The sequence below is a fragment of the Anarrhichthys ocellatus genome, unplaced genomic scaffold (assembly GCF_004355925.1).
Source record: "Anarrhichthys ocellatus isolate YVR2014 unplaced genomic scaffold, GSC_Weel_1.0 scaffold31, whole genome shotgun sequence".
In the NCBI taxonomy this organism is placed as follows: Eukaryota; Metazoa; Chordata; class Actinopteri; order Perciformes; family Anarhichadidae; genus Anarrhichthys; species Anarrhichthys ocellatus.
Genome location: NW_022280061.1, coordinates 926,491 through 944,718, shown reverse-complemented (window position 1 = coordinate 944,718; position 18,228 = coordinate 926,491). Strand labels below are relative to the sequence as shown.

At 41.9% G+C, this 18,228-nt stretch overlaps 1 protein-coding gene across 2 annotated transcripts in view; it reads right to left on the bottom strand.

Annotated features, from left to right (window-relative positions):
- Nucleotides 1–18: 18 nt before the first annotated feature.
- LOC116392941 (zeta-sarcoglycan) overlaps nt 19–18,228 on the bottom strand; it is a 272,383-nt gene continuing 254,173 nt past the window's right edge. Inside the window, exons 7-8 of one of the 2 annotated variants that reach the window (XM_031864787.1) lie at nt 15,907–16,030; nt 19–3,972 (exon numbers count right to left, since the gene is read on the bottom strand). In XM_031864787.1, the coding sequence (XP_031720647.1) occupies nt 3,766–3,972; nt 15,907–16,030 (331 nt within the window). In that variant the 3' untranslated portion in view covers nt 19–3,765. Of the gene's footprint in view, nt 4,141–15,906; nt 16,031–18,228 lie in introns of both variants that reach the window. The other variant, XM_031864788.1, reaches the window with a different exon arrangement.

Here is an 18,228-nt window from a genome sequence, read left to right as displayed (position 1 = left end):
TGAGGGTTGCATGGAGCCTGTCCAATCATTTTATTTTGCCCAAATGAAATGATTGGACCTGCTCGCCTTTCTGCCAGATCAGAGTTGAGTCCCTGCCTGACCCTTCCCCATATGAAATAATGTAGAGTTTATGGTAACATATAAAGTCAGGCCATAGTCGTCAGGGAAAACAGAAACATAAAAGCGATAATTACAAATTTCACATCACTGAAGACTCCAGAGATTCTCTTTAAAAACAATATTATTTAATTTTTTATTTTATTGGTATTGTTATATACATGGCATAATTTGTGCTTTTTTATTATCAAGAATAAAACCATAAGAGAACACATCAGAAAATTAAACTTTAAACCAGGATTGAGTTGTTCTTTTTTTCAGCAGGATATACTGAGAGTTCTACAAAACCAGGAGAGAAGAGGAGGAAAACGTCCAAAAAGTAAATAGATAGATAGGTAGATTGATAAATATATAGTTTTTTCCAGTCACTTGCAGATGTTCCACTGAGGGTAGTGTGAACGTTCAGACTGTGATGTGCTTTTACCAACAGCAGCAAAGGCACCTGTGTATCACTTTGTTTAAAAAAAGAAAGAAAGTATGCCTCAGGGCCTTAATCCAGTAGAGTCCACACACATAAAACCAAATCCATCCAGGATTTCTTCCAGGGGGATTTCTGCCACACAAATCTTTTGATTTCCAGCCATCGCAAAGGTTGGGTGCTAGGTTAGCCAGCCCGAGGCCATTCACTCTGATCCCCCCCCCCCATGTGAGACTGATTTAATATATCAAAAATAACCCCCGGAATATTATTTTGGACCTTCTTGACTTTACCTGGTTGAAATGGGGCATAGTGTGAAAGTGAAGGGACACTTATTCTGATATTTGAGTTGAAATGGAAAAAGGACATTAAAGTTGCAAAATGTAATACCGAGTCACCTGCTCCAAAATAATAGGGGGTAGCATTACACCTCTACTATTGGGTCATTACAATCTAGATTTACAGACAGAAGTTGTATTTAAAAAGTCAAGTACTAACTAACGGCGGGGCAAGAATACATAGAATTCAATCAAAACTGCTGAAACTCTGAGAGCTGCTCAAAATAACACTGCATGTCTTATAATCGTCACGTGTGGCAGCAGTCTATAGTTTACATGAGCCATCCGAGTATTTACTGTGCCACTAGACGGGGGCTGGTTGGTCCATGTAACGTTAAATTAGTTTGTTTATTGGCTCGGGTCCAGAGGGGAGGAGACAAGGGAACGACTCAGGTTTTTGTCCTCCCTGCTGACGTGGGACTGCCTCGCAGGGAGAAGAGTGAGCAGTGACTCAGGGGGAACAAGCTTTAGTTGTGGTGGCTCGGATTCGGCCAGCAAAAAAAAACAACAGCACCAGGAGACAGAGAGGGCTGGGTGTACACTGTGTCACGGTAGCGACAGAATGTTTGCTCATCAGGCGGCGAGCCGGGGCAGCAGTCCTCTGTGATCAGAGCCCCGGTACTGGGGTTTGCGCTGTCTGTATTTGAGTCGCAGCACGCTGTACTCCCAGTGAAGCAGCCCACTGGCAGCTGTGAGGACGAGGCGAGGGTGTGAGTCATTTTCTTATTTCTGACAGTTTGAATTTAATCCAAAGAAAAAACTATAAAATGACCAGGGACCATGGATTTGTTGTGGACAAGCCTCGGGGGAGATCTACTTCTTCATTCTCAAGGAACAAGTGGTATTACAAGAAAGTATGGTCTGGGAAAGGCTGACTTACAGTCGATATCTCCAACACAATACATAGACGTCTTTGACATAACGTCAACGACGTCAACACTGTCACCTCTTCCCATTCCGTTGATCGTGTTAGTTCCTACTTTAAATGTTTTAAACAAAAGTTCCAGCTTTGTCTTACACATTGCCTTTTTAACAAGTGAAGAAATAGCAAATAAGGTGTGGAGACAACAAATAACCATGCCATTTGGTGAGTGACGGGTAAGAGAGAAAAAGACAAGACAAAAAGAAAAGACAACATTCAGAAATGTAACAGCTGGAATGAATATAGAGAGGGAAAACCAAGGAGTATCGAGAGGTAAAAATACTGCAGTAAAGACGAGCGGAGGAAGGAACAAAAAGAGAGCAAAGAGCAGAAACGTTTCTCAATGACACAGAACACTGACATGACTGAGAAGGAAGCGGGCTTGACAAGAAGAGCAGAAAGGTCATGCAAAAAGAGTGAGAAAAGTCTGACAGTCAAGTAACACAGGATGAAGATGTATAATGCTCTATAACAAGACCATGATTGGTCTGGCCGTTGCCTGACTGCTGCCTCTGCCTGCCTGTGAGACTAAACTCACTTTCGTCTTCTTATACCATTTGCTTTATGTCTCTGATGAGAAAGCATCACATGCCCACGTAGAAGGACTCCAGAGAGTCTGTGGGAACAGACCCTGAATCTGGTACTAATGGTTACTGAAAAGGTTTCTTATTAACCAGTCCAGTGGAAGAAAGCAGATAAAACAATGTTTTCTGTATTTTTAACCAGACCAGTGGAAGAGAGTGGATCGGCAGAACGTTTTCTTTACCAGTCCAATGCATGTAGGTGCATGGACAGAAACAAATAACTAGAGCACAGATGAGGGATAAAGGAGAGCCGCAGCAAAATATGAAGGAAAAAAGGATTATGAGGATGTTATAGGGAAAACAACAGAATTCAAAGAGATACAAAGTCAAATATTGTATCTAAAAACAAAGAGAACTAGAATAAAATAAAAGTAGATGTGAATAAATATAAAACAAGTGGGGGGAAAGCTGGTAAATTCCAAGGTTGAAGCACAATTATTTGCATTAGTTATCCTATGAAAAGTGGTGTCAGAGAGCATATTCTTTATCAGGCGCAGATTAATGCAGAAGGGTCACACGTCAACGTTTGGGTTGAAAGACTAGAGGGGGAGGAGGGGGAAGGCCTTTCTGGTATAGATTGGTCCATTAGCTAGCCTTAGCTTCCCACTAGACTAAACCATTGTCTGATTTATTTGTTAGTGAACCGCAGGGCTCAACCAAAGTCCACACTGGTGTCTGTTTGCTAACTGAGTCCTTGTCCGTGTCCTTGCTGGCGCGTTTGCAGTCCATCACCATATCTGTTGATCCTAACAAAAGCCGGAACATGTTTTCCAGGACGTTTTGGTCAAAGACTGAACACACAACTCACTTTTATTGTAAGACAGTTTGCTGTTCTCAGGAAACCCCCCACATGTAATCCTTGTGACTTTCAGAAACCATCATGGCAGCAATTCAACAAAGGCAAAGAAAGCCAACGAGGGAGCCCCAGACTGAGACTGTGGATCCATGTCCATGAGTAGCATCATAGCATCATATCCACCAGCTAACCTTGGCTTTTGCTTCCCACCAAGTCATCCTTCCTCCTGACTGGCACTGACAACATGATCAATCCATAATAATTTGGACAGGGAGCTGACAAAAGCTTCTTCTCCAGCTCTAGTCCATGTTGATTCAGTCCTTTTACTGGCATCAGCTTTACTCCAAGCCACAGTCCATGTTACTTTGGTCTCTTAGCAAGCATTAGCTTCCTGCCAAGCTCTAATCCATATAATTCGATTGGTTAACAGACATGAACTTCTCGCCATGCTACAATCCATGTTAATTCAGTTTGTTAGCTGGCATTAGGTTCCCACCAAGCCCTGATCCACGTTGATTCAGTCAGTTGGCTAGCATTAGCTTCATACTCTAATAGTCCGTATGTCCCGAGTGTCTGTTGACCTCCCACTTTCAGCTCCAGAGACAAAAGTTACTGGTGGTTTGGCAGGTAGATCCTTTCTCAGCCGGGGACAGGTAGAGTTTGCCGTTAGCGCAGGCACAAAGCTCATACACAGTCTGTTTGGTGTAGGTGGTACCTGCTGGCGCCCCTTCCAGGGGGTCCACAGCACTGCCGAAGGGAATGCGGCCCAGCCTGATGGTGTTGGCGTCTAGAAAGATCTGTGGACATAAAAGAAAAATTATTTAAAAAAACTTGGTTGGAGAACACAAGAAAGGACAAAGAAATTAAAAAAGAAAGACAATGAAATAATATATGAAACATGAAAATGATACACAGAAGTTGATGTTACTGCTGTAGTATGGAGTTCCCATGGATTGTCTTGGTGCCTAAAATAACACACAAAAACAGAAGGGGGAAAAAATGAAACAGGGATTGTGGATACAGAGGAAGAGAGAGCACGTTGCCGTAGGGGATGACTATACTCTCTGTGGTAGACTGGGGTTGTCATCAAGAAAGATCTACAGAGACAGAGAGGGAATTTCTATTTAGAACGGGACTCTTTTGATGAAGAGGCAGAGTGGGAGTGAACGAGGCAGAGAGCAAGATAGGTGAAGAGAAAGGCAAGGAAATCAGTGGGAGAGGAGTGAGGGGAAGACAAACAGACGCAGGAAGACAGGGCAAAGCATGCAGCAGGAAAAAGTGCATACTACAAAGAAAGTCATCTTTTACACCAGCTAATTTGCTGCAATATCCCATCTATTATTATGTTTAAAAACAAAATCTGCCAAGCGGATGAGATCGCTCAACACATTTGATGTGACATAATAGATTTGACAATCTAGCTTTCTATCGACTGCTATGCCTGCTTATTTATTTACTCTGCAATCTTCAATGTTCAAGGAAGCTCCGCTCTCTTGCTTCCCATCTCTCTCTCTCTCTCTCTCTTTCTCTCTCTCTCTCTCTCTCTCTCTTTCTCTCTCTCGTTCAGATACCCTAAGAGCAAGGAACCGATTAGTATAACTAATGATTTCACATTGGCTGTCGGGGCACATCTCGATCTGTATAAACAACATCCACATATACAGTACACCCCCCCCCCCCCCCCCACACACACAGTACAGTACTGTACATATATTAGCCATTAACCTGGAAACAGATAAGAGGTAACAGACTGAAGTGAACTTAAAGATGGTACCATCCTTAATAGCTCGGAGTCGTTCACTCGGTGAGATATCGAAACTGTCCAGATCTCCTTCAATTCCCATTTGCTTCCCTAACGGGTCTTCAGTGTTCTAAATGTATTAGCGGTGAGACATTAAGTCGATTCATTTGTTGGCTGATTGATTGGAATTAAATGATCAGGAAAAGTCCCAGCCCACACTTATTTTACCCTGCAGATTAAAGGCATGACAATTTTAATAGAATTGAAGATGTGGGATGTTAGCAGGTGCTAATCCTACATTTAGAATTTTGCTGTCTAAATATGCTCCACAGACGGGTAACGTAACCAAATAGAGCATGCAGTATTGAAATCACTTAACCTCTCCTTAGGGAAATGAATCCTATTCAAAGCATCTTTTGTCTTAAAGGCACATCACTTCATTTGATTGTAAGCACAACAGCCCTAGTGGTACAATTACCACTGAGAATAACACCCAGGGTTGACAAATATTGGAACTGTCCTTATATTTGTGATATGTGCTATACTTTTTTCAAGAAATGAATGATTCCTCCCAGACAAAAAGGATGAAAAGATAATCCTTCAGTCCTTAAAGAGATACAAGAATGATTCTAGAGCTGTCCACTGACAACTGGAAATAACACAAAGAAAGCTGCTTACTTGTGCATTATATTCATACCAGTCCTGTTTTGGGGCTTTTGTTTCAGTTCTTAGGTTATGCAGAAAAAAAAGAGGAAGAATAGTGAGCCTCTTTAAATCTACTGTGTGCAGCTATCTCATTAGCCCGCCATGCCCATTAGTTTTAATAAGATATAGTAACAATGACAACAAGACTCTTTAGGAGCTAGTGAAAAACGAATATGTGCACTTATCGCCCCATGTGCTGGTCAAAGGAAAATAACACACTCCTTCTCTAAATGCCAAGGTTTTCCTTTAACAGGTCCCTGGTGCACACCTGTCATCTTCCCTTTGGCTCCCCAGTAAAAGCTGCCAGGGTTCATAACCTAACAGGGGAGAGGACTCAGTCACTGTTGGCAACATAACCCTAATCTCCTTCTAACAGCCTGCTCGCCACAGCAATGGAAACCTAAAATGAACTTGGGCATGGCGACCAGGATGGGAAAATGAAGACAGATAGGTGCATGCTTACTTGAGGAAATGCCAATGAAATTACTTATTCTATAACATTAGAAACATCGCGAAAACAAACTGAGCGGAGGGGAACAGAGAAATGAGGGAGGGAGGGTAGAGAGTACAGTAAAGGTGAAGGAAGAGGAGATGGAGAATAGGGATTGATGGAGAGACAAACAAGGTGGGGGGGGGAGAGGTTGCTTTTTATGAGATTGTTAAGAGGAGAAGGCAATTAGCATGTAGAGATGATAGAGTTACAGGGCGGGATGAAGTGAAGAAGACCTAGATAGAAAGGAGCTGGGGGGTGAGAGGACGTCGTTTGGAGAGAGAGAGAGAGAGAGAGAGAGAGAGAGAGAGAGAGATAAATTGATGGAGGCTAGGCAATAAGGGCAGTAAAGGAGAGGTGGTGGATGGCCGACAGATGGAGAGAGGGAAGGGAAGTAGAGGAGGTGGAAGTCATTTGTTGTAGCTTAAGGTTGGATTAGCGCTGACATTTATCCCAAATGAAAGTGTCAGTAAGTATGAGGTTGGCCTGTTGTTAGCAGCATGCGAGGATATGTTCACGTGAATGTGTGAGGAGAGTGAGTCTGCGTGTAAGGACATGTGTCTCTGTGTGTGCGTGTAATACTGTTTGTGTGTAGGTATGAAGGACACTTGTTGTCGAGTGCATTGTTTTACACATATTCAGCAACATGCCGGCATTTTATCTGCATGTGTGCGTGCGTCCTGTTATTGATGATATAGTAAAAGAAAAGACTTTGTGAAATATCTGTTTTAGAGGATGTAGAGGATGCCTTGTTTTCAACCTGACATAACACGTTTCAGCAGATGGGTTTTAAAAACCACAGAGGTCAAAAAAACACAAAGAAATTAAATGTTTCATTCAAAATGAAACCTAAACATCATCATTTCTGTTGATGATTTTCATTCGACCTGTGTATGTATGTATCTAATTTTGTAAATGTGCATGCACAATATATGCAGCAATGTGTCCATGTACACACAGCTAGACAGCATCATAGTCCCAAGGAGGAGTAGAGGAGTAGCTTAGATGGAGAGAGGAGAATGAATGTGTTCAGGAGGAGACCGAGAGTAGGGAGTCTAGTCTGGGTTAGAGGAAGAAAGGTGAGTGAAGGATAAAGGGGTGTCAGAAATGCACTTGGAAAATAAACCAGGACACATGCTGTTTTTTATGCAACAGTTTTAATTGTGTACTGTAACATAAGTAAAGTCATCTCACGGTTTTATCTTATTTCATTAGTAACAACTACCCACAAAACCCCATCACTTAACTGCATCGTTGTTTTCGTTCCCAAACCATACTAGTATATTAGTAGCACTGTAGTCATGGGTCAGTCGGTGATAAAACAGTTTTCCAGCAAGGTTAAAAAATATTCTGCAATACCAACGTAACCAACGCTCGCTCTTGCATGTCTGTGTGAGCTGAAGCCAAATTGTATTGTATGATGTTAAAGGAATGGACAAAAAAAGCACACGTTATTTGTTGATGCACTGCCTTGAATCTTTTTAAACTGGTGTTACCTTGTCGATCTTATCTGTCTGACTAAAAATATTTTGAAAATGTCCACTCTACAGATCGCCTCAAAATATCATTTATATCATTCCTATCATTCCTTGTGGAACAGTTTCTTTGGCGAGAGTAGCCAAGACTGGATAATGACAATATGTATAAAGGGTGAAGTCATCTAAATGAACTGATATACAATGCTCTTCAAGGACGGTCACGTGATTCCCTAATAAAGAATGCAACTGTGTTGCTAGTGTTGTCAGGCTCCTCCAATCAAAACTTTGCTGACTCGAGGCTTGCAGCAGTTTAACTTATACTGACCTGGAACCAAAGTGGACTAGAAAGTGTCAACTTTAAAGTCTTTGAATGGGAGGGCGGAGGACTAGAGGAGCGGAGGGAGAGAGGTGTGACAGACGTTAGAAGGACAATAACAGTACAATTTCAACAGCACAAACACACAAGTTCGCCGAGCCCCTGCTCACCTTGCCTCCCATTCTCCTTTTCTTTGTCTCTCTTGCTCCCCCTGCACCCCCACATGGAATACACACACACGCACACACTTGCTCCAACAACACAAATAGGTGGGAGGTTGGTTGTGAAGCTATCTGAGTGTATTACACAGACCATTAGGCCTGTAGAATGGACAGCTGTTGGAATGGGAGCTGACAATGGACTAAATGACAGAGGCTGGAGAGAGACTGAGAGTGTAGTGACCCAGATGTAGCGGGGACATAAAGCGCTATCAGTCTGCTCTACTGTACCACACACACACACACACACACACACTCATACAAACATACACACAAGTACAGACACAGACAAATGCATCGACGTAAACATACACACACAAGAACACACAGACAGAGAAGCAGCCGCAGAATAACAAGAACACAAACACGTGCTGTGATAGAGTAACACAAAAAAAGAGAGAAAGAAAAAAACAGATAAAGCTCCCACACACAACGAAAGACTGAGACGGAGTTACATCAGAGTGACGGATAACACACACACACACACACACGCACAAACACATCTATGAAGATCGCCTCGGGCACTGTAACGTATAGGCTAATGAATTTTCCAACATTAATCACACCTTTTGAAAAACATCCACTTCTCCCAGCTATTGGCAGGTATCTGTTCATCTTTTATCTATCTCTTATGAACACAGACACACACACACACACACACACACACACACACACACACACACACACACTTACTGAAGATGCAGACTCTCAAAGAGTGGAGTTGGATGATGAAAACAAGTTTTGGATGTAAACAGAGAAGCTCTAGAGACTGAGAGGAGGGGACAGCTGTGCTGGTGTGCTGTGAGTGCACTCTGTGTGTGTGTGTGTGTGTGTGTTTATCTGTGCGTATACATTCATACCTGTATTTTAAGGTGTTTGAGTTGGTGTGTGTGTGTGAATGTAGCTTACACTATGTATATGTGTGTATACATTCAGTGTATTGCATCCATTTGTGTTAGTGCTCACACCGCGACTGGCCGGCCAGCGAACACCAAAAACTTACAATACATGTAGTGTATTTGTGAACAATTATTAAATTATATAATAGCTATAACTTTGTGATTCTGTTTAGGCCAGCAGAGAAGGCTTAGCTGGCCCTGACGCCCCACCACTGATATATATAAATGTGTGTGTGTTTTTGTGTATATGTGTGTGTGTTTATGTATTTGCGAGGCTTCAACAGCATCAGTGTGTACTGTACGACAGGGAGTTACCCCCTGCCAGCATTCTAATTCACTCACCATTTTGCCTTACCCTGCAGGTAAAACAACAAGCAGCAGCAAAAAAAAAGAATAGTCCCAGTGTACCAGCCCAATAACACCTCCAGGCTACAGCATCTTAATAAACCCCAGCATTGTGTCAACAAACAAACAATACAACTCCATGGCAACCTAACTTTGTTAAAAGTTTCCATAGTTAACCCGATTTCACCTCGCTGCAGTCAGCAGCAGAGCAAAGAAAACTCGAGCATATCATGAACAGAAGGATGCAAACATGAATAAGGGTCATTCAATGCTGTCAAGCCTTTGGTAACACACATTGTTCCCTTTCATATGGTGTAATAGTGCATGTTAGAGCCATTTATTTACTATTGTTTACTTCAGAATGAGGCTGACTTTGGCCTGACTCTGTATTTGTTTCGGCACACCTACATATCAGCTTCCAACCCCATGAGGGATACGCTGCTGTCCTGTATTCCAGCATAAATATCTCACAAATGCTGCATCATATTTAGACTCACTGCTTTGACAGGCACATCCCGACTACCGTACCATCCACTCGTCTCTAGGTGAGAAAATACCTGCACCTCTACAACCCGCAATTTAGGAACAAATGCTATTATTAACAGAGACTGTTGTCTGCTGAGCCATAGCTGGAGAGGCTGGCTCCTTAAGTGCGGAGTCAAAGGAAATGAAACTCCAAAAAACACCCATGAGGCCACAGCAATAATCTCATATTTTCTTCTATACATCAGGGGTTTTGAAGGATGCTAATTTCTAGTTTAGAGGGTACAAACTCCCTCTTACAACCCATGCATAAGGGTCTGCACGTATTGCTTTTGTGAAACAGGCCATTTGTTAACTAACTCCCAGCACCTAGAGGCAACCAATAACCAATAAATCAGCACATTTAGGGAGAATACATGTTTTTGACTGGATATGGTTCACTCAGCAGTGGATTTTGCCGCCACCTCCACCAACATTTTAACTAGTAGTCTCCAGACATGTACTGTCATCAGAACGTGACAGAATCATCTCTGGCCTGCATAAATACTCTTCCCGGCTTCCCAGTAAAACCACAAACTACCACTGTTGGAACCAATGTGGCCGACTGGAGGGCATTTAGACAGTATTTGCTGAGTGTGTCTTAGTACCACTCCCCGGAGAGCATTTCTGTGCTGTCTGCTTCTCAACAAACGGCAAACAAAACATCAAAATGGAACCATTTTGCACACTAATTGGTGCTCCAGTTCATCCCACTGCAACGACCTTTTCTGCTTGACTGCATATGTAGCCTTTCTGACACTTTAAGTGTATTGAGGAAGAGACTGTTAGATCTCTAACCCCATGACAAGGATTCTGTTTTATAATAAGGCTGTAATCCAACAGATACTCTGTGCCATCAGTGGAAATAAAAGTAAACTTTAGTGACTTTAGTCAGACAAGTTATACAATCTGTAAAATCAATGTGCTGGAAGGCCACTTGATTTTGAGCAAATGTAGGATCCATGTTTTAGTTTGCGAGGGCGTCTATTGAGTTGTCTGTTAAAATGAATGGCGAGTGAGATCAATCAACTTCTCCAGTAAAAAGACAGAAAGAGAATGAGTGATGCACAAACGTTGCTGACAAGAGCTGTGGGTGTATCAAGAACATATCGTGAGACGAGTAGAAGAAGGGATATATCGATGTAAAGTTAACATAGATATAATCAACAAAGAGATGAGTAGAGAGAGGTAGTGAGAGGGTGAACAAGCTTAAAGAGAGAAGAAAATGGATGGACAAGAAAGAAAGACAGTGAATTCATGTAGGATAGAGAGAGAGAGAGAGAGAGAGAGAGAGAGAGAGAGAGAGAAGAAGAAGAGAGTTGATCAAAAAAAAAAGGAGGACTGCAGGAATCCTGAGAGGATCTGTCAGCTCTCGTTGGCTTTGATTTTAATGGAAGCCAGCGCTCCCCTACCTCTAACCCATTTGGCCCTAATTCCAGCGATGCTTTCCAAACTTTTTAAACTTTAATGGCCCCTTCTTAAGTGCCAGCTGCTGACAACATTGATTTGGTTTTAAGCCTCGCTGTCCTGCACGCCTTTATTTTCCCCTGCAAAATCGACAGAAACATCTATTTTCTGCCATCCTCCTCCACCTCCTACTCATCCGATCCTCCTTCTATCCTCCCTTCATCCGCTCTCATCCGTTCATTTGATGGTGTCAGCGGTAAGGGGAAAGCTTATATGAGAATGGATGAAAAGGAACACTATTTGGATAAGCTGTTTTTTTTAGGGGTGTACTGCTTGTAGGTATTTTGGCCACTTATTACAAACAGGCTGGTTTTGGGAGACAGAGGGGTGATACTCTGATATTTCTTGGTGACACATAAATGCAATGATGTGGTGTTGCTCTCGATGGTCACACACAGGATTGTGTCATCTGCAACTTTCTCAGTTTGCTCAGTATGGCAGCAACTGTTAGGGTAATTATCACCATCATCTTTTTGGTATTTTATAATTATAGTTATTATATTAATAACCATATGAATAAGAGTAGTTCAATAGTTGGGGGGAAATCCAGAGAAACAAGTTGATTTGACAAAATTCATTAAAAAAACCCACCTGTAACATAATACAAAGCCTGAGTGTGTTTGTTGTATTTGAAGGTGTGCTTTTGCAGAAAGAAGTGAAGGAGGAAAGGGTTTTAAAAGAGAGTGTTGCCCTCCTTTGGTCAGTTATGGTTATGGGAAGAAATGAGACTCTATTAATTTGCAATGCAAATATAATATTATGACATCAAATATTCACCATTTTTATCTAACTGAGCAATGCGATCTCTAAAGTGTAAGAGAAGATGCTCTGGTTGAATTAGATATTTTAAATGCACACTGTAAAAGTTCAAATGTGGAGTAACCAACTTGCAATGACTCATACACTTTAAATTCATACAGAGTGGTGCCAAGCAAAGTAAATACTGTGTCCTTCTTATTTTCACTTTTTGCTGTTTAAATTACAGATTCATATCAAGTCTTAATTGAATATGACCGTTTGATTGTATTAGTTAATCACATTAATGGGAGTCTCGAGCTTACACCTACACATGCTGATAAGGCTTCCTGTGGCACTTATTAAGTTGTACCTTAGCGAACAGAGGATATATTGTTATTATTATTTATTGGATATTGGATATGAAACGGGTGCCATAGTAAAGCTGACAAGGCTGCTCCCTCAATGTCTCAAAGCCTTGCAAAAGTCTCACGCCACAATGCTTGCTACACCCTGCTGCATGCTATTGTTCACCATCAATAAGGAGACATCTATTTATGCAGGGATGACAGAGAGAGAGAGAGAGAGATGAACAAAGAACAGAAAGAGACAAAAGAAGACATGAAAGTTTGAGAGAGAAAGAAATACATGACAGAAAAGAGGTAAAAAAATTATAATCTCCCCTGCCCTCCCCTTTTCCTAGGAAGTGACAGCCACAGTGATGTATAACCCTGGCAGTGGGAAGTTAATTAGATAGGCTGGGGTTACTTAGAGATGAAGGACTCAGAGGCTGAGAAGGAGAGAAAGGAGGAATGGGATGAGAACTCCAAAATAATAAAAGAAAGGAATAGAAAGGAGGGTGGTGAGAGTTGTGAGGAGTGAAACGAGTCAGGGAAGAAAGTAGAAAATAGAGACATAACAAGAAGAGAGGTAATAGGGAATGCGAGAGAAGGAGTGACATGGTGAGGGGGAAGAGGGGACGTTTAAATAAGAGGCAAAAGGCCTTGTTAAAAATATTTTTTGCATTGACACTCAAATACAACAATACGACAGACACACGTGCCGCAATGCAAGAAGGGTACCATGGGTATGATACACAACATAAATGATCACAACAGTCTCTCTGACATGGCACCCCTTGTGCCCGGCTCAAGGACACACTTTAACATGTCATGTGCACTGCTGAGCAGGTAATTGCATGTCTGCCCTCCATCAGGGAAGTGCATGACATAGACCAAAAGAACGGGATAAAAACCTTGCCCAATATTAATTTGCACTTATAAATAATACATTCATTCACTTATTTGTTTTACGGACAGCTTATCTTGTTTAGGGTCGCAGCCAGCAGGAGTCCCAGCATGCACTAGGTTGCTACTGTATCACAAGGCTAACACAAATAGAGCAACAAACATTCACACTTTCACATGCATGTGTGAGGGATCCGGTGGCACCTGGAGGAATCCAATGCTAGGGAAAAAGGGCCCAACTGGCCAGCAGTCAGACCCAAAATAACAACTCACTCTCTGAAGTTACTAAACTGTATGCTCAAATACTTTTTTTGTTCCCTCGATGTAGTTATTTGCCCCTGCACAATTTCTCCCTCAAATTGATTATTCCCTATTCTATTGCCCCTTTGACAGTCTTTGACTGCAGTTATATTTTGATGTTGGACTGAGATATGCTGACATCCTTTAACCCATGCTGTCTGTGACATCCTAGAACGTATGTTATGGAATAAGAAATAGTTTTGCTGTAAAAACCTTGATACTCTGGTTATCATACAGTAGATAAACACACAGGTTCAAGGTTCCAGAGTACTTCATGGCAGATGATGAATAAAAACCCCAGATCTTGAAATTTTGGTTTTACTCAAGTCACAAGGTTTTACATCACACATTAAGGCAATAGTGAATAACAATATGAGAGTAAGAATAGCAAATTCTAAAATACTTTGACTGATCAATTGCAGCTTATGTAAAAGTCTATTAATCTACCTAACGTATTATTGGTGAGCTAACTGTGTTACAACCCGGCTCAAAGGCTGCAACTTACAGTGAAATGAGCATTCAATAATATGACCTCAAGTACTTTTTCGTACTCTTTCAAGGTAATTAGTAGTATCAATTACTATTTAAATATAATAAAGTAGAAAAAGAACGGTACTTATTATGCAGAATGACCCATTCCAGGGTCATATGGGATAACACCCGAGGCGGTGTCCATTATCAGGAATTACTGGATGACATGGAGGGTTGCCTCTCCAAAGCCATTCATTTCTGATAATGGAACACATCGGAGGACATTTTCATGCGTTTTGCAACCAAAATTTTTTTCATGAGCCCTTCACTCCGCTTCCCTGGAAACCCTTGGGTTCGCTAGTAACTAGAACAATCATTATAATCCCATAAGACTCTTATGCAATGTAAACGTTCACTGCTCCAGTAAATAGGATGAATCTTAGATAAGACTTGGAAACGTGATATTTCCAGTCGCCTCATCGAATAGAACCCTTTGGCTCCGCTATGAACCAGGAAGTTATGCTAGCGAGAATCAAAGTTAATAACATGGCGAATGGTTGACACACAGTAAACACAATTTGACAATGTGTTTAATAACAAGACAAGCTAGCTATCCAACAATGACATTGTCCCAAAATCAGTATAAATATTTTCTCTCTGCAATACACTGTATACCACTCTGCCTGGCTGCACATATTAATTATATATTTGAAAATTCCACCATCTAGTCTGACATTCTGTCTTATTATTTTGTTACCACTATGCTAGAGCTGTCCCGAGAGTTTGGTGACCTCCGTGTGCTCAGACCTCCTGGTGTCTGGTCACATGGATGAAGTTGAGTACTTTTCAAAAGTGAGGCCCAGGGGATGGAAACAAGATCAGGAAATGGGAGAGAAGAAGAAGAGAAAAGCAGGAGTGTTGTTTTCAGAGACTTCTGTTATTAGTGTGTGTGTGTGTGTGTGTGTGTGTGTGTGCGTGTTTGTACTGTGCATGAAAAAGTGAGACAGACGGTGTGTTTGTGCGTGTGACTGACAATGACAGTGATAGTGACGAACGAGCGGGGGCCATTCTTCTGTTAATTACTGAGTTAATGACACACTATGCTCCAGCGAACATGCAACATGGCAGGCTGATGCATACACAAACACACACACACACACACAAACATACATGCACACACCCACACACACACACACACACACACACACACAAGGATAATGGCTAAGTCTGCTTCTGTGCTCATGAAATGTGGCAGGCTGCTATGCAAAGAGCTTGACAGTAAGATAGCAGGCTAACAATGATATACACACACACAGACACACACACACACACACACGCACAGCAGCAACTGACAGGGAACCTCATCAAACCAGCTGAAATGAAGTCACTTCTCCCAAACAGAAGAGGAGAAGAAAGGAGGGATGAAAGGAGGAGGGCAGAGGAGGAGGACAAGGTCGCCTGGATTGATGACGCTCATTAGCCTAATAAGGTACTTTAATGAAGCGGGCCCAACACTATAGAGTGCCAGAGAGTCTAAAGACACACACACACACACACACACACACACCTCACTGGGTTTTGCTAGTTGGTGTTGTCCCATGTATTTACACGTGAACATAGCTATTTGTGTATATTTCTCTCACAAGCAAATACCCACACACACCACACCATAGACACATACATGAACTGTACTCTCAGACATACTAAAACGTACTGATCACGTTATTCTCACAGACATTTTCACACACACACACATACACGCACACACAAACAAAGCGGCAGATGAAACACACTCACCTCTCCTTCTGAGGACTGCAAGAGGAGGTCTTTCCTACAGGACGCCGTGAAGTCTCCCACTCCAGCATTGACTTCCACCCCTCTGGGGGCCTCGAGGGTCAGGGTCCGAGTCGGCGACTCCAGCCTGAGAGCCATAAACACACTTTAGTCATGCTAGAAGCTGTGGAAACCCACCTGCAGAGACATATATATAGTATGAACAGAACTTCTGCTACCATGAGAGTATTACCACAGGATCAATAATGAGTTGACTGCGAACAAGGTTCTCAATCCCCCAGCTGCTCAATCAAAAGCAGCAGAAGACTACGGTTGTACTAGTAAAGCTAATATAACAGAGGAAAAATCAAGACTCCCTAATTCAATGTTTAGTCTGCAATAAAGACCTCCGTAGAGTTATATCCCCTTGAGTTACATGAGGTTAAACATTAAACGACATGCTGCCTCTTGAATACACAACTTGAAACTGTAGAGTGAATTAGTAAGTGCTGTTTTGTTACATTGTACCCTTTTGAACTTCATCAATCCAGTTGGATTTGGATGACTCAAGATATGTGAAAAGGGTTGACTGTCACAATTACTGCAGGTAGATATATTGGATAAAAAAGCCAGTAAGATATCATCCCCTTCATGTTCTTGACAAATGTAATACTTTTGGATCATTGTATTAAACTTGTTGGTATCAGGCGTATCTATAAGTATCTATAACCTCTCAGGGTTTCTGGCTCAGCAACACTAAGTCATTTAGTGAATTGTTCGTGGCCCCAACACATAAAGGCCTTCAGCTCACTGTGTAGCCTTATAATGGTTGGCTTAGAGTGAACTGAACATGCTGACTTTTCGCTGACTTTTATTTGTCTCATTTCTAATCATTTTACTGTGGAGCAACTTTTAACTTTGCCTTTGAGAAAAACCTACAAGAATGAATAATAAAAATAAAGAATTGTTATACTGCACTGCTCCAAAGTGCTCCGGCCATGGTTGGCGTCACTCCCCTTGGAGCGCAAGGGGTCAATAGCCAAGTGTGCGACTCAAAGTTGAAAACAATGCAAGATGATTAAACAGCTTGGTGGTGTTAGATAAGCACAGTGCTTCGCTCAAGGGCATGTTGGCAAGTGAAATTAAATAGAGCGCTTTCGGCAAGGCAGACAGAATTACAATTTATGAAGTGTAAGTATAACAAATTAAACAGCACGCTCACAACAAAGATCAAATCGGAAAAAAAAATGCTTTGCTATAACGCCATTTTTCCAGAGAAGCTTTGCTCAAGGGTACTTCAGAAAGTTGCTTTCCCATCCCCTACTGAAAGGTTGAAGGGATAAAGCATACAAGCCACAAGGGTAGATTAACTGAATTTATAACGGGCGTCCAGTCCGTGGTTGTTTACAGAGACGTAAACAAGCGTCAGTGCCTCAGCCAAAGGCACTTTGGCTGGGAGTGATCGCACCAAGCTTCCTCTGTTAATGTCCTTCACTTCAATGATGGAGGGAATGTGTATTCGTCATGGTCCCAGCTGTGTCATTCCAGGTATTTCTACTTGTGTGTTTCCATCTGAAGAACCAAACATTAGCAGACAGGAAAAAGCTCCCTTGGAAGTTGTTGTCTGTGTTTGGGTTCCCCCGCGTAATGAACATGCACTAAGAGATATTTCTGCCTCAACATTGCTCCTTTTCTGCTGCTTTTTTTTCCCAGGGTGTTACGCTATTGGAAAAAGAGATTCACCCCGAGAAGCCATTCAATTGAGTGTTGAGAAGAGCATGTTACTAGTGACGACATAATGCCACTTGATTTCAAGAAAATGCTGGAAGCGGGTTTGCATCAGAATATTGTCATCTCATCCTCCTAATTTGCTACTCTTATTTAATGAAAATGGAAGTTTATGAGTCTGTATCAGACTAAATGACTTAAGCTGTGCAGTGCACTTTGTTCAGTGTAATGGAAAGACCTTTACAAATCAAACCATTTATTCAATCAGCATGTCTGAGTTTGCTGTTTGTCAGAGCTAACTGTGGTATTTATTCTGGGTTGAAGGTAAAGCTGCCGGAGGTGTAGAGGAGTCATGTGGTGGATTAAAGGTGAGGGAAGCTACACGCTGCTGTGCGCTGAGCATCCAAGTGATATAACAAGTGTGCTGGAAGCAGACAATTCACATTGGGCCTGTAACAACAGTGCGTATGCTGCAGCAGTCAGAGGTTAGGAAGACGAGAAACAAAGCCAGAGACAGCCAGACGACCAAACAAATGTGTCCTATTATTCATTATACTTTGCATTTGCAATGGAGAGAGAGAGAGAGAGAGAGAGAGAGAGAGAGAGAGAGAGAGAGAG